This window comes from Danio rerio, chromosome 10, assembly GCF_052040795.2.
Source record: "Danio rerio strain M-AB ecotype USA chromosome 10, GRCz13ab, whole genome shotgun sequence".
NCBI classification, from domain to species: domain Eukaryota; kingdom Metazoa; phylum Chordata; class Actinopteri; order Cypriniformes; family Danionidae; genus Danio; species Danio rerio.
In genome coordinates this window covers 42,489,796-42,505,000 of record NC_141030.1, presented here as the reverse complement: position 1 = coordinate 42,505,000, position 15,205 = coordinate 42,489,796, and the positions used below count along the sequence as shown (strand labels likewise).

At 38.0% G+C, this 15,205-nt stretch overlaps 1 protein-coding gene and 1 long non-coding RNA gene across 3 annotated transcripts in view; both read right to left on the bottom strand.

The window, feature by feature from the left end:
* The window catches only part of acat1 (acetyl-CoA acetyltransferase 1), a 70,036-nt gene that overhangs the window by 4,029 nt on the left and 50,802 nt on the right, over positions 1 to 15,205 (bottom strand). Inside the window, 5 exon segments of one of the 2 annotated variants that reach the window (NM_001003746.1) lie at positions 2,778 to 2,873; positions 3,230 to 3,380; positions 6,267 to 6,410; positions 6,491 to 6,591; positions 10,038 to 10,133. In NM_001003746.1, the coding sequence (NP_001003746.1) occupies positions 2,778 to 2,873; positions 3,230 to 3,380; positions 6,267 to 6,410; positions 6,491 to 6,591; positions 10,038 to 10,133 (588 nt within the window). 2 annotated transcript variants of the gene reach the window in all.
* Positions 10,489 to 15,205, bottom strand: part of LOC147835148 (uncharacterized) — a 52,752-nt gene continuing 48,035 nt past the window's right edge. The window contains exons 2-3 of the long non-coding RNA XR_015501599.1: positions 12,612 to 13,648; positions 10,489 to 11,448 (exon numbers count right to left, since the gene is read on the bottom strand). This is a non-coding gene — a long non-coding RNA (uncharacterized LOC147835148). The remainder of the gene's footprint in view (positions 11,449 to 12,611; positions 13,649 to 15,205) is intronic.

Genomic DNA, 15,205 nt, shown 5'->3' with positions numbered 1-15,205 from the left:
CTTATTAAAATGAACTTTAACATTTTTATTATGATTATTACAATGTGCGCTGGGGAGCACGGTGGCGCAGTGGATAGCACAATCGCCTCACAGCAAGAAGGTCACTGGATTGAGCCCCAGCTGGGTCAGTTGGCGCTTCTGTGTGGAGTTTACATGTTCTTCCTGTGTTCGCGTGGGATTCCTCCGGGTGCTCTGGTTTCCCCCACACTCCAAAGACATGCCGTACAGGTGAATTGGGTAAGCTAAATTGTCCTTAGTGTATGTGTGTTAATGTGTGTGTGTATGGGTGTTTCCCAGTGATGGGTTGCAGCTAAAAGGGTATCCGCTGCGTAAAACATATGCTGTATAAGTTGGCAGTTCATTAAGCTGTGGCGACCCTGGATTAATAAAGAGACTAAGCCAAACAGAAAATAAATAAATGACAATGTGCGCTTTTAAAGGGGTAATTCACACAAAAAAAGTTTATATTCTTCTGTTAAACAGAAAAGATATTTTGAAGAATGCTGAAAAGATGCAACCATTAGCTGCGTCCCAAATCGCATACTTATGCACTATTCTACGCCATTTTGTAGTATAAATAGTGTAAGTAGTTCGTTCACACTGAAAACTCTAAAAATAATAAGTGCACTTTAATTACCCGGATGATGCACTCATTCAGCCGCTAAAATTAAGTGTGTTATGATGGACACTTCACGCACTCAACGACAGCAGGTTTGCTTGCGTAGCGGAAGGGGCGGAGCTATCAGACGCACATGTTGAATAACTTTATTTATTTTGGATGGTGAAAGCAAAATTCTCCTACGAGAGTGATTTTAGCGCCTTCCGATGGTGAATGCGGCAATACCCACGGCAAGTATCTGATAATTCGGTCGTTTATTTCACTGATTTGGCAACCGTCAAACATCATCAGGGAAACGGTTTGAATTTCCACTTAGTAAAAAAACATTAGTGTGCCATTTGGGACGACACTACATACATATACTATCCTGTTGAGTGTGTAAGTGCATAAGTACAAAGTGCATGAGTGCATAGTGTATAGTGTGCCATTTGGGACGCAGCTGTTGACTTCCATAGTATTAGTCTTTCCTACTATGGTTACAGGTTTTCAGCATTCTTCAAAACATTTTCTTTATTATTTAACAGAAAACAGAAACTCTTAAAAGTCAGAAAACACTTGAGGGCAAGTAAATAGTGAGTAAATTTTCATTTTAGGATGAACTATCCATTTAAAAAACATCATGGTCATAAAACTAGAGTTTTTTTTCGTTTTGGATCATTTAATTGAATGCACCTAATTATAATCAAGCATAATTATATATATATATATATATATATATATATATATATATATATATATATATATATATATATATATATATATATATATATATATATATATATATATATATATATAGAGCCCATATTATGGGTTTTTGAAAATGCCCTTCCATGTAGTGTGTAACACAGCTCTAAGTAAAGTGAAATATCCAGCTAAGGCTTAAATCTGTAAGTGTACAGTGTTTAAAACTGTTGATTCATCTATAAAAGAGTCGACTCATAGTGCTTCAAATGAGTCGTCTTGATAACGAGTCATTAGGTGTTTCACGATGACGTATGCAAAAAACACAAGTAGTTGCGCGCGCAAACCCGGGAGATTTGAAACCTGTGGCCCCGCCCTCTAACACAGAAAAAAAGCCACACACACACACACGTACGCACGCACGCACGCGAACACGCCAGTCGAATGAAGTCACGCTGTGCTGATGGATATTATTGAGTCTCTACCCAAAGATGAAACCTCAGCATTATAGCCCAGCCTTGAGCAGTTTGAGTGCTTCTGGAAACTACTTGCTTATAAAGAAGACTTCATCAACCGATTGTTAAAGGAAGGATCAGTAAAGAGTACTGATGGACTATGTCAGAACATGGATGGGTTTCTTCCTCCATTTCACAAGTGTGAGTACGTGCGAATAAAGTTGTTGCCTTGTTTACTCTAGCTTGCAGATGTATTTAGTTGTGTTTTGTTACTTATAACCGCGTGTACAGTTTCAGATGAACTCTTTATATTCTCATATCGAGTCTAAAGCCACGTTGAAAACGCGACGCGTGCAGCTTTGTTTACGGATCTCCGAGGAGGAGGCTAATGTGTGTGTGTTGTGTCCTCCGAGGAGGAAGTTAATGTGTGTGTGTTGTGTCCTCCGAGGAGGAGGCTAAAGTGTGTGTGTTATGTCCTTCGAGGAGGAAGGTAATGTGTGTGTGTGTGCGTGTTTGTGTGAAAAGAGCAGGTAGAGTGTGACAAGCTAGGAGATCTCCAGGAGTTTCTAGTTCTTGGAGTTTTTGCTCAATAAAACATTTAGTCGTCTGTATTTTCAAGACCATCGTCTGTATTTACATTCACACACTGACAGCCAAAATCCACGCCTTACACTATGAAGCGTGTATGCACTGTGACTACTTTTATATTGTTGATTAGCGGCTGGGTATTTCACTGTCTCACACTGAAGGCATTCAGTGTCGACTAATCGCAGCAGGCTGTCATCGGTCCAATCAGCGCGGAGTAGCTTTGCACCAAGGAGGGGTTTGGGAACAAATGAATCACTAAACGATTCATATAGGAGTCGCTGGGATAATTCGGTTAAAAAAATGCAGATTACAAGATATCGAAAGTGTTTTTTGACCTTGCATGCATATTAGACAGTTTTTGGAGACCCTTACCACCAAAATATGACCCTATTTCATGTATAATAGGGGCTCTTTAAAAGACATGAATGTTGTACCGTTTTCTTTCAGGAAGACAGCCTTGAGTTTGGGGACTTTGCTGAAGTCGACCTTTCTATATTCTTCATCCTCCTTCACAACAACATCTGGTTTTCCTGAGATTTGAGAGAGCATATTTGATTGCGATTACTATATTTTCTGGAAAACATGTCACACTGGATCAAAACTACATTGTTGAGGAAAAAACAAAAGCACACAGATAAGTAGCAGCTTATAATTAGATTAAGTAATAATAGAAAATAGGATTTCGGTAGCACTAAAATCAAAAGTTTACAAAGAAGGAAAGCATTTATTTTATCTGCTCTCACTCCACATTAAATCCTTTACAGTTAAAAATATTCAATACACAAAAATGTGAGAATAAAAACAAACAGACGTTATAGTATCTCCTTTCTTATAGGTGTTTTGGAGATATGGTGTGAAAATTAATAGGTCCCGCAGTAAAACCGACCTCTCTGCGGGATGCTCACAGGAACCACCTCTTTGGCCAGGATGCCGGACTCCCACGCTGCTTTGCTGAGGGTGTAGGATTTGATAGCAAAAGCGTCCTGCTCCTCCCGGGAGATGCTGCTGTTCTTAGCCGTGTTCTCAGCACAGTTGCCCTAAATATGAGAACATATGGAGGCGTTTTACATAGTTACAGTTTCTCTACAGCATTCGCACATTACATTTGCTGTCCAATGTTTCCACAAAACTTCATTTACTCCTTTATTCACTGAAGACGTGATTAGGCTAAGTTACTATGCAAATACAAAGCAGTCTGTCTTAATAGTTCATACCACATTTGTTGCCGTTGGGAAGAAACCGTGTCCAAAACTGATATCTGCACTGTAAAACCTGATAAATTCAGATTACTCAAAAAAAGAAAAGCACCTGATAAGATTTGAGTAACATTACATTTTTAAAAGTTTAATTAGTAAAACTTCATATTATTTTGTGCTACTTTAAGTATGTACTAGGTTTGTAGGGTGGCGATTTGTTTGCATTAACTAGTGACGGCAGCTTTATAAACATTGCTTCGAAACTGCTTTAAAAGCTTTAAGGTTCTTTTTTTTTGTGTCGAATGAATAGTTTCAAAGCATGTAGCAAATTGGCAAGATCACGTGATTTCAGTAAACGGAGCTTTGAAACATTTTGCTGCACATCTTGTATCTTCACACCAAAGACAATTGCCTTCAGATGACACCAAAGATAAGTCTAAGGGGGTCCAAAACCTTTTAATATTCATTACTGTACAACAGTTTGGGTTCTGTGGGATTTTCAAATGTTTTAAAATAAGCTTTTCCTGCTCACCAAGACTATAACAAATTATAGAATTGTGATATGTTATTGCAATTTAAAATAACTGTTAAAAAGTAGTTTATGGTTTAATTTTATAATTTATTCCAGTGATTTTAAAGATGAATATTCAGCTTCATTACTCCAGTCACACGATCCTTTAGAAATCCCTCTAATAATAATAATATTAATAATAATAATATTAATAATAATAATAAAAAATCATAATGATTATTATTATTATTAATAATAATAATTTTATAGTAATAAAAGCAAAAAAACTGGGATAATAATATAATTTGAAACTACATACAATAAGCAATTATTCAAAATTTTTATGAATATAAATAAAGAATTTTAAAAAATGCTACATGATGGGTGTGGAGCTCTGCGAGCAGAGGGAGGAGTGGGCGTGGCCAGCAGAGCAGGGGGGAAAAGATGAGAGGATAACAGACCCTTCTCACAAGACTTATGACATGTTAAACAGTAATCATAATCTTAAATCCTTGAAAGTTTTAAATATTTTAATAAAAAAAAAAAAAACATATGAACATTTATGTCCATTTATGAATGTATTATACCATCTTTGCTTTGAATTACAAAAAACGAATTACCGATTGTGTGAGGTGTTTCTAATTCAGTGCCTGTGGGGCTGAGAATAAATTTGATTTCATTCTCTTCTGCAGTCTAAAAGCTTGGGATTAGAAACCGTAAACTGTCATGAATAATTAAGGAGCAGCGTCTTCTCATAGGGTAAGAAAACTCAAGTCTATGAATAGTAATGATAAACCAACATGTCCTCCTTGGACAGGTAGATCGGTGCAACGTCACCAAATTTGATCCTGTTTCAATAATTATTTTAAACCCGGAAGATTAAATTAGCTGACAAAAGCACAAAATTATCCAGTTTTATCTACGATTATAGCTAACAGGTTCTATATGTTCTGTATGTCTTAATTGACACACTAATCTGTTAAAATCTCAAAAAAGTAGTTAAGGGTTTCTTCAACCTTTAAGTGTTATTATTGCTAACTGAAAAAAATTAACAGAGAAAAAAATAAACATTTCTTCATAAATACATTTATACTTTACTCATATAAATACACACAAAAAACGTATTTACATTAATTAAAAAACACTAAAAGATCAAAATAAAACAAAATAAAAACTAAATTTAAACGAAAAAAAGAAAATGGAAAAATGCTCCGCAACTTCTCATTGGTTAAATCCACAGACAAGCCTAAATGGTGACGGATAAAAAAAAACTTATTTAAAAAAAAAGACAAAATATGAAAATACAAGGAAAAAAGAAACATGTTGTAGTTTGGGAAAGCCAGGTTAAATAAAATAAAATATAAAAAATTATTCTAATTGAAATTATTCAACATTTACTAAAATAATTTTTTTAAATAAAAAATAAAAAACTTTAAACCAAAGTAAAAATCAATTAAAACTCTATAGAGCTATAACCAATAGTATTGATAAATAACATTGAGTACATTCACATGGACACCAATAATCCGATATTAATGTGATGAAGACATTACTCTGATTAAGAATCAACCATGTAAAAAGCAATTTTTGATTAAATGAATCTTTAATTTAATTGATTTTAGTCGCATTGTTTAAGTGCTGTACAGACATGTAAACACAGCAATCAAACTATTTCCGTCATGTAGGACTTCCGCCGCATTTTATGACAGGGTAGTCTACACACACACTGCTGTTTGACACTATTCTCTACACCTACAGAATCAGTGAAGGACCACAGACACACACATTGTGAAATGCGGAGATTTGTTTCCCCATACGGCGTGCAATAAAATTTCCATTAACACAATTTCAGCTGTTCATACTCGCATTCCAATATCTTGTTTGTCACGGGGGCATGCATGAAACGTTCCTGAATGAAAGTAAAAGTGCCAGACTGCAATAAAGTCGACAAATTAAAAATTAAATACCCGAAGTTACATGAATCTCCGGAGGAAATATAAATAGCGTGGTGTTGCAATGACTTTAATGAAACTACAATTTGTGCTATAAGATGTGAAACGGGATCATGAAAGGAACATTCAAAAAGCACCTCATTTAAACACCTTAATCATATTATAGTCTTATTCAGATTAAGGCAAGTAACTAGACTGTTGATGTCCATGTAAATGTAGTCATTAATGAAAGGTTTCTGCCTGACAGCAACAAAATGTAGGTACCATGTGGAATTTGTTGTAGACGTCCGTCAAGCCGTCCTTAACAATCAGATCCTCCATCTTCACTCCGCCATAAGGAGGTGCTTCTCTGGCCATGATGTAAGGAACCTGAGACATGCTCTCCATCCCACCAGCAACCATCACATCCTGAAAGACAACCAAGAGATTTACTTACTCTACTTTATCAGCATTGCTTCCATTATTATATTGCTTTATTATTTATATACCTGATGGCCACACATGAGACTCTGAGAGGCCAGCATGATGGACTTCATCCCAGAGGCACACACTTTATTAATGGTGGTTGCCGGCGTGGACAGAGGAAGACCTGCATGAGGAAAACATGCATTATTGTAAATTGAGAAATTGCATTTGTAAATTCCCTAAATTTAATGCACAAACATTAAAGGGGACCTAGGTTACCCCTTTATTCAGATATAATATAAGTCTTTTGCGTCTCTAGAATGTGTATATAAAGTTTCAGCTCAAAACACCCATCAGATTTTTCATTATAATTCATTATAATATCATTTCATTATAATATCATTTCAAGATGCTGTTTTATACTAATTCCCAGCAGGGGGTGGTTTTGTCGTACTGCGCCTTTAAGGCAAGTCTTTCCCGCCTACTGTTTCTACGTGCCTTCCCAAGTGCTTTAATCTCCTCCCTCGGCTGCGTCAGACAACAGACAGACTTAAAGGAAGAAGGTCTCACGTAGCGTTTGTGAGAAATACTACAGTAAGAACTAATCTTTACTAATCAGTATTGTGAAGTTGCATTGATGAGTCACACGCAATATCGCTACAAAGTGCACACACACACACACACACGCACACACGCACGCACGCACGCACACGCACACCCCAGCTGACACACACTAACGCACACAGGCAGGCAGGCAGACATAGCGCGCTTAGCTTAGCACTGTTTTTGAACTCAAATGTTACAGGATACAGGCTAACCTCTACTGCAGTGTGGATATCTGTTATGCTAATGTACAAAATAAACCTGATTTAACTTCCACAAACCGGGATTGAAGCGTCTTCCTTTATAACTGTTCTGACACGCGGCTGTGCTGATGAAGTAAAGCTGAAGTAAATCGCTGTAATTAATTAAACACATACTCTGTTTTAAAACACTTTAAACATGTGAAACTTACTCTTAATCACATTTGATGATGATTGCTGATCCTAGCGAACAGAACAGATCCTTTTATTCCCGGTTGCTTTGCGTATGTCTGCCTGGTCTTGTTGACATATACACGTGACTACCGGAACATGTTAATGCGCGCAGATGTCAATCAATTCGGTGGGCGGGAAAAAAAAAAAAAAAAAAAAAAAAAAAAAAATCGCACTCCTACGTAAAGTTGCGGTCAGTCTGAAACCCGCTCTAATTGGTCCACCATTTTTGTGTTGTTAAATTGAAAAAAAAAAAGGGACTGGGTGTGTTTATGTCACCCCAATATGATAGTCTATACACTATATATATATATATATATATATATATATATATATATATATATATATATATATATATATATATATATATATATATATATATATACATATACATATACATATACATACATACATACATATGTTTGTCCAAATAGCTTGAAAAGTAGATTTTTCACCATAGGTGCCCTTTAAAACGATAAAGATGTGAATATGTTTTTATTATTAATTTATACAATTGAAGTCAGAAGTCTGTATACACCTTGCAAAAGTGGACGCAGAAATGACACAGACTTTTCACAAAAGATAATAAGAGAATTGTTAGATCGCATTCCCCAAGCCAGATAAATGAGATCTAGCCCCAGATGCCAGATCCTGTCAGGAAATGTCAGTTTCTCCAGGTATCTGGACAACCAGTCAGCAGAGTTTCCAATACCCAAACTTGTCAACCAGTATTCAACTGAATTAAAGAAACCAGAATACAAGTCTCGCTTAAAGGGGTGGTCAACTACAATATATTTTAAACTTTAGTTGATGTGTAATGTAGCTGTGTGGACATACTAATAATAATAATAATAATAATAATAATAATTTCTTACATTTATATAGCGCTTTTCTGGGCACTCAAATCACTTTACACAATGGGGGAGATCTCCTCATCCACCACCAGTGTGCTGCATCCACCTGGACGACGCGGCGGCAGCCATTTTGCGCCAGACCGCACACCACACACCAGCTGATTGGTGGAGAGGAGACAGTGATGAAGCCAATTGAATATGGGGATGGTTAGGACACCATGATGGACAGAGGCCAGTGGGGAGATTTGGCCAGGATGCCGGGGTTAAACCCCTACTATTTTCGAAAGGATTTTTAACGACCACAGAGAGTCGGGACCTTGGTTTAACGTCTCATCCGAAAGACGGTGCTCACTGAACAGTAGAGCGTCCCCGTAACTATACTGGGGCATTAGGACCCACACAGACCGCAGGTTGGGCGCCCCCTGCTGGCCTCACTAACACCACTTCCGGCAGCAACCTAGCTTTCCCATTTGTTCTCCCATCCAGGTACTGACCGGGCGCAGCCCTGCTTAGCTTCAGTGGTCAACCATATTAGAGTTGCAGAGAGCTAGCTGCCGGCTAATACACACCATCTCTAAATGTAATATGCTCAAAGTTCAATGCAAAGGGAGACCTTGGCTTTTAGAGAGTTAGGTTAGCAAAGTCTACAGTGAATGAAGTTTGGGGACTACAAAAAAATTCACCCAGGCTAGTGAGATCACAAGGGCTTCCAGTTACGTGCATTCACCACATGCACACACTGTGCAGCGAAGGGGCATGGCCAAAGGTGCTGTAATGTTAAAGCAGAGAAAGCTAAAATGCCGTCCAAATGCTGCTATTTCCACAGAGCTTCTTTGGATTCTATATTTGGGCTTCCAAAGGACACGAGACAAAGAGAGAAGTGCTTACAATTTCATTTTAATTATGTCCCAGAGAATTATGAAAAAATATATAGCTAGCATTTGACAAAGGAGAACTTCCAGAATCTCTCTCAGTTCAGTGCTGTATTCGGCTAAAAACTCCTCCAACAGACGAAGCTGTGGATTGTGAGCCACAACCTGTAAGTATTTTTAATTGTTCAAATTGATCAACTACAGGCAGTTTCTAGCATTAATGGTATGTTGTAGCCAGGATGTAAACAACAGGAAATGCTTTTTTGACACCGCTAACAATTTTGCTACAAATTTATATTTATAGTCAAAACCTCAAACCTCAGTAAATAAATCTTCAGCAGCGCTGCAGTGTCTCTCTATGTGGACGCTTTAAGTGTGCTCTACATCTTAAATAACAAACTCGCAAAAGATGAATGTTTTATGTTACTTAGACATGCTTATTCCGAATATATGCGAAAGACATTTGTCAGATTTTATTTTAGAGAGCAGGCGTGAGGTTCAGCTGTGCGCTCTTCATTTTCTGTCTGAATCAGGCACAAACGATACGACTAACAGCTACCGTTTACACAGCACAAAAGTGTGCGCTTGTAGGGGTGTTGACGTGGAGCCGATCCGCAAATCACAGCACATTATGTTAGCTGACCAATCAGAGCCTCTTGATGGTGGGCTTTCGGAGAAACTAGGAAATATGACAGTCGTTTTCATGTTAGCGGAGTAGCTGTAATTATTAAAGTAAGATATATGAAAATGTGATTTTCTACAAGTCAAGTATGAGCACACATTGCTTTGGATCTTGTAAACACAACCAAGCCTTAAAAATACACTGTGGACCACCCCTTTAATATTCTGTGTGATATAGGACCCGCCCACCTGCACCCAGAAGAGCTTGTCTGGTTGGTGCTTGTCCTTCTCCTGCTTGCAACACATTGCCCATGTAAACCTCCTTCACCTCCTCAACAGGGATTCCTGTAGAAAAAAAAACCTTTTTAGTATACTACAAGACTTAGATGTAGACTGTCATAATTATGACTGCACTTTATTGCTTCAAGGCAAACTTGCATCAACTTTTAGAGGAAGAAAATCCCTTTCGCTAACTAACCATTTAATAGATTTAGCACTTAATTCAACAGCTTTACAGGAAAACTACAATTACTGCTCATCAATAAGGTGAGAACCTTATTATATAAGGTGAGATCACACTTGTCAAATGATTTACACTTTAAATGAACTCTGCCATGGTTCAAATCGCCTAGTGTGAGTAGTACATTATTACAAATTTGTTGAATACAATATATAAAGCAGGGCGCCACGGTGGCGCAGGGGGTAGCATGATGGCCTAACAGCAAGAAGGTCACTGATTCGAGCTGGGTTGGCATTTCTGTGTGGAGTTTGCATGTGCTCCCCATGTTAGTGTGGGTTTCCTCTGGGTGCTCCGGTTTCCCCCACAGTCCAAAGACATGCCCTATAGGTGAATTGGGTAAACTAAATTGGCCGTAGTGTGTGAGTGTAAAAGAGTGTTTCCCAGTGTTGGGTTGCAGCTGGAAGGGTATCTGCTGCATAAAACATATGCTGGATAAGTTGGTGGTTCATTCTGCTGTGGCGACCCAGGATTAATAAAGGGACTAAGCCGAAAAGAAAATGAATGAATGAATGGATAAGTTGGCGGTTCATTCCGCTGTGGCGACCCCTGATTAATAAAGGGACTAAGCTGAAAAGAAAATGAAAGAACTTATAAAGCCTTATAATTCATATAGTGCAAATTGCATACACACATTTAAATACCAGCCAACACATTAGTTAAGACCACAATTCACAGAGTTAACAAACTCTTAACTTACACTACTAGCTTAATACACTACTAATTGGCTTTTTATTAATAGTAAGTAGAAGTTGGGTTTAGGTTTTAGGTAGGATTAGGGATGCACCATAAGATCATACTTTATAACCAAGGTTGCACAATATTTCATTTCAGCATTGATATCACAATGTGATCATTCGCAAAGTCACATCACAGGATATGTAATGCTGAGTGGGTAGTATAATTGATCAATTTTGTGTGTTTTTTTTTTTTTGAGTGTAATGTATAATGATTTTAAAACCATTGAGGCAAAAGAAATTGTGCCATTTTTAAGTTATTGTTAGAGTTTTAAGTTTTAAACACTGTTTAATTTAATCATATCTTTTATTTAATTGCATCAATCTAAGCTAGTAAATTGTTGATTATAAACAATGCAGATGCACTTTTATGCAGAATCAGAGAGAGAGAATTTTGAGTTAATAGCTATATCATAGGGATGTAACGGTATTGTAAATACCGTCATACCGCAATATTAAATTTTTTCGATATTACCGAAGTCGCATGACTCGGTAAAACTATAGGTCTTCTGAGAAAATTTGCTCAGGCGAATGAAGCAAACGGGAGGTAGCTGAAACTTCATTTCCCATCAGCCCCGGCGTGGCCATAATCCTTTGCGGTCTGTTGTCGCTACAGATCCAGTAATGCGGAAATGGAGTGTGCTGCTAGTAGCGGAGATGAAAAAAAGATGGAAATGATCGAACCTAAAGCGGGTGTTGTCGCCGCGCGCGTGCTGAATAGCGGTGCTGTCGCGCGCGTTCTGATCAGCTGTGTTGTGGCGCGCGTATTGTAAAGCGCCGAGGGGGGGTTGAGCGCGCATACTCGAGAGGTGTTGTCGCGCGCCTACTGAAGGGCTGGACTGGACGGAGGTTGTGTCGCGTCGCGGGGGCACTTTTGATCGTTTTGGAAGGGCATTTTCTATCCAAGACTAAAAAGGGCATGTGCACTGCACAGGTTGAGCCCTATGTGTGCACGTGCCTTCAAGTTGGTGAATACGACTAATAACAGTCATGGGGACTGCAGAAACACAGCACACTGTTCAGATTGATGCAGACATTGACTTGTACCACAAAGAGACCTCTATCTCACTCATGGTTTGTCTTCTCAAGTGGGGGAAAGACAATGCACAACGTTACCCCACTGCTGTCAACATGGACCAAGTCATATCTCTCTTGTCCCAGAAACCTCAGTCCCAAATGAGAGGGGTTTTTTCTGTTGCAGGGGACATTGTAAATACCCAGAGATACCAGCTTTTACCAGATTATATTTATATGATAATTTTCCTTTAAACCCATCTCTATCTAAGTGAGTGAGTGATTAAATGTTGAATGTGATGAGTTTTCAACAATACTAAATTGAAACTTATTTTTTTTACATGGTTTAATAATTTTTTGTTATTAAAATTGAAGTTAGTGTTTCAAAGCTTACAGATAGATGGCTAATTTGTATGTCATTGACACTTTTGGCATTTTTTTGGAGTATTTTCAAAAGTTTTTTTTTTCCTGTAAATGATTCAATAAATACCGTACCGTGACATTCATACCGAGGTATTACCGTACCGTGAAATTCTGATACCGTTACATCCCTACTATATCAGCTTCTATGGCTATGTCATGGCGAGAAAAAAAAAGGATAGAGTTAGCACATTTTATAAATAACACTTTCCTATAATTATAAAAAATATTCTAACAATTAAAAGTCATAAACAGCAATAAATAGACAACACAAAAAAAAACATTAATAATGAATATGATAATATATAAGATAAAAATCTAAAACTGCTTTTTAAGGTTTACTTTTGATAATTGTACAATTTTGGAAGGATTCACATTTAAAAATATTTCATTTAAAGTCTCTCCAGATCAAAACTGTTCTCTGGTAATAATAAAAACTGGGCATTCTACAAGGATATGTTTAACGGTTTGGTGTCTATTGCATATTCACATTTTGGTGGTTCTTCTCCTTTGAGTAAATCTTCATGTGTGAGTTTTGCGTGTCTGATACGACATCTTCTGTAAACAATCTCATCATGATTTCATGATTTCAGTAAAATAATAATAATAATAATAATAATTAAAAAAAAGGATTTTGTTCCCATTTCAGGTTGGATTTGAAAATGTTTACTTTTTAAACACTAATCCCATTCTGCTTGCCATTTGAAAAAAATATAGTCTTTTATTAGTGCATTTAAATCTGAAGGTGGGATTTTGCACTCCTTTATCTTTCCTGTTAGAGCTGTTTTGGCAGCTTTGTCAGCTGGTTCATGTCTAAAGAGTCCAACATGTCCTGGGATCCAGCAGAAAACAACTATGTTATAAAATTTTCTCTGTAATTCATTCATTTTGATAAAACTTCAATTATAATGGGATGCTCCAGTTTAAAAGAATTCAATTTTTGTAGACAAGACTTTGAGGCAGAAAATAAAAGAAAATTGTTCTTCAGCAATTTCAATTTATGCAGAACCATTCCAATCAGTCAGTCAATAATCAGAAATTATTCATTCTTTCCAAATAGAGATATTGAAGTCATCTGGTGAAATTGTACTCATATAGCAACATATATCACGGAATAACAAAATATTGCAATGCTAGATTTTTCCAATATCAGGCAGCACTATTTAGAACTACTAATTAATGGGGTTTGCCATAGGCAAAGTCCATTCTTACTATGCTCTTTTGCTTATTATTATTTTTTTCTTCTTCTTCCTTCTTCCGTACCATTTTTCGGCGCGTAACTCGTCCCGCAGCTTTCGTCCCAGACCCTTGAAAGTGGGGTCAAATCGTGCGGTCTTATCGGGAATGGTGTGCTATGACTTTTATAAGGGGTGGGGGGTTTTTTGGCCCCGCAGGGGCCAAAAAACCCCCCCAAAAATCCCATAGACTTAACATTGAGCCGAACTTTGACGAATCACAGCGCCGAGTATGAATTTCCTAGAAATATGGGATTCACAACATCTGTAGGGGGTTGCAGCCTAAGTGAGAACATACCCCGCAAGGGGGTATAAGTTGCACCCCTGGGGCTCTAGGACGTCCCAAAGTTTTCCCATTGACTTACATGGGCCCCATTGACTCCCATTCATTTTTCTAGAAGAGCACTAACGCCCCCGCGAAATGGGACGACCTTTGAAGCGTTATAGCGCCAAGTGTGAAATTCGTAGAAATATGGGATTCGCAACATCTGTAGGGGGTTGCAGCCTGTATGAGAACATACCCCAAAAGGGGGTATAAGTTGTACCCCTGGGGTGCTAGGACGTCCCAAAGGGGTCCCCATTGACTTTACATTGCCCATTGACTCCCATTCATTTCTTGACTCACTTGTCAATCACATTACATAGCAGTGTCATAGACTTAGGGGTTGGCTTATTTCACTGAGGCAACCAATCAGCATCTCAATATGATTTTGAAGCTCACAAGCCACGCCCCCCAAAACCATTTAAAGACCCTTAATAACTGCCCCATTGACTTAACATGGGGTGGGACGTCCCATTGCAAATCCCATTGACTTCCATTATAAATGTCACACATCAATAACATTACATAGGAGTGTCATAGAGAAATGGGGGTGGGCTCATTTGACTCAGGCAACCAATCAGCATCACTATATGATAATGAAGCTCACAAGCCACGCCCACAAATGGGTCCCATAGACTTCTATTATAATAGGGCTAGATGCATATCTTTGCTTTGCAGTGTCATACAGACTTGGGGGTCGACTCATTACACTCAGACAACCAATCAGCTTTTCATTATGATAATGAAGCTCTTAAGCCACGCCCCCAAATCCATTTAAATACCCTTCATAAGTGTTCCATTCACTGCCATTTTAACTGGTCTACATGCATAAGTTTGCATAACTGTGTCCTATAGCCTTAAGGGTTGGCTCATCTGACTCAGACAACCAATGAGCTTTTCAATATGATAATGAAGCTCACAAGCCACGCCCCCAAACTGGTCCCATAGACTGCCATTGTAACTGCTCTACATGCGTATCTTTGCTTAGCAGTGTCCTATTGACTTGGGGGTTGGCTCATCTGACTAAGACAACCAATTAGCATCTCAATATGATAATGAAGCTCACAAGCCACGCCCCCAAACTGGTCCCATAGACTGCCATTAAAATAGGCCTAGATGCATATCTTTGCATAGCAGTGTCATAGAGACATGAGGGTTGGTTCATTTGACTT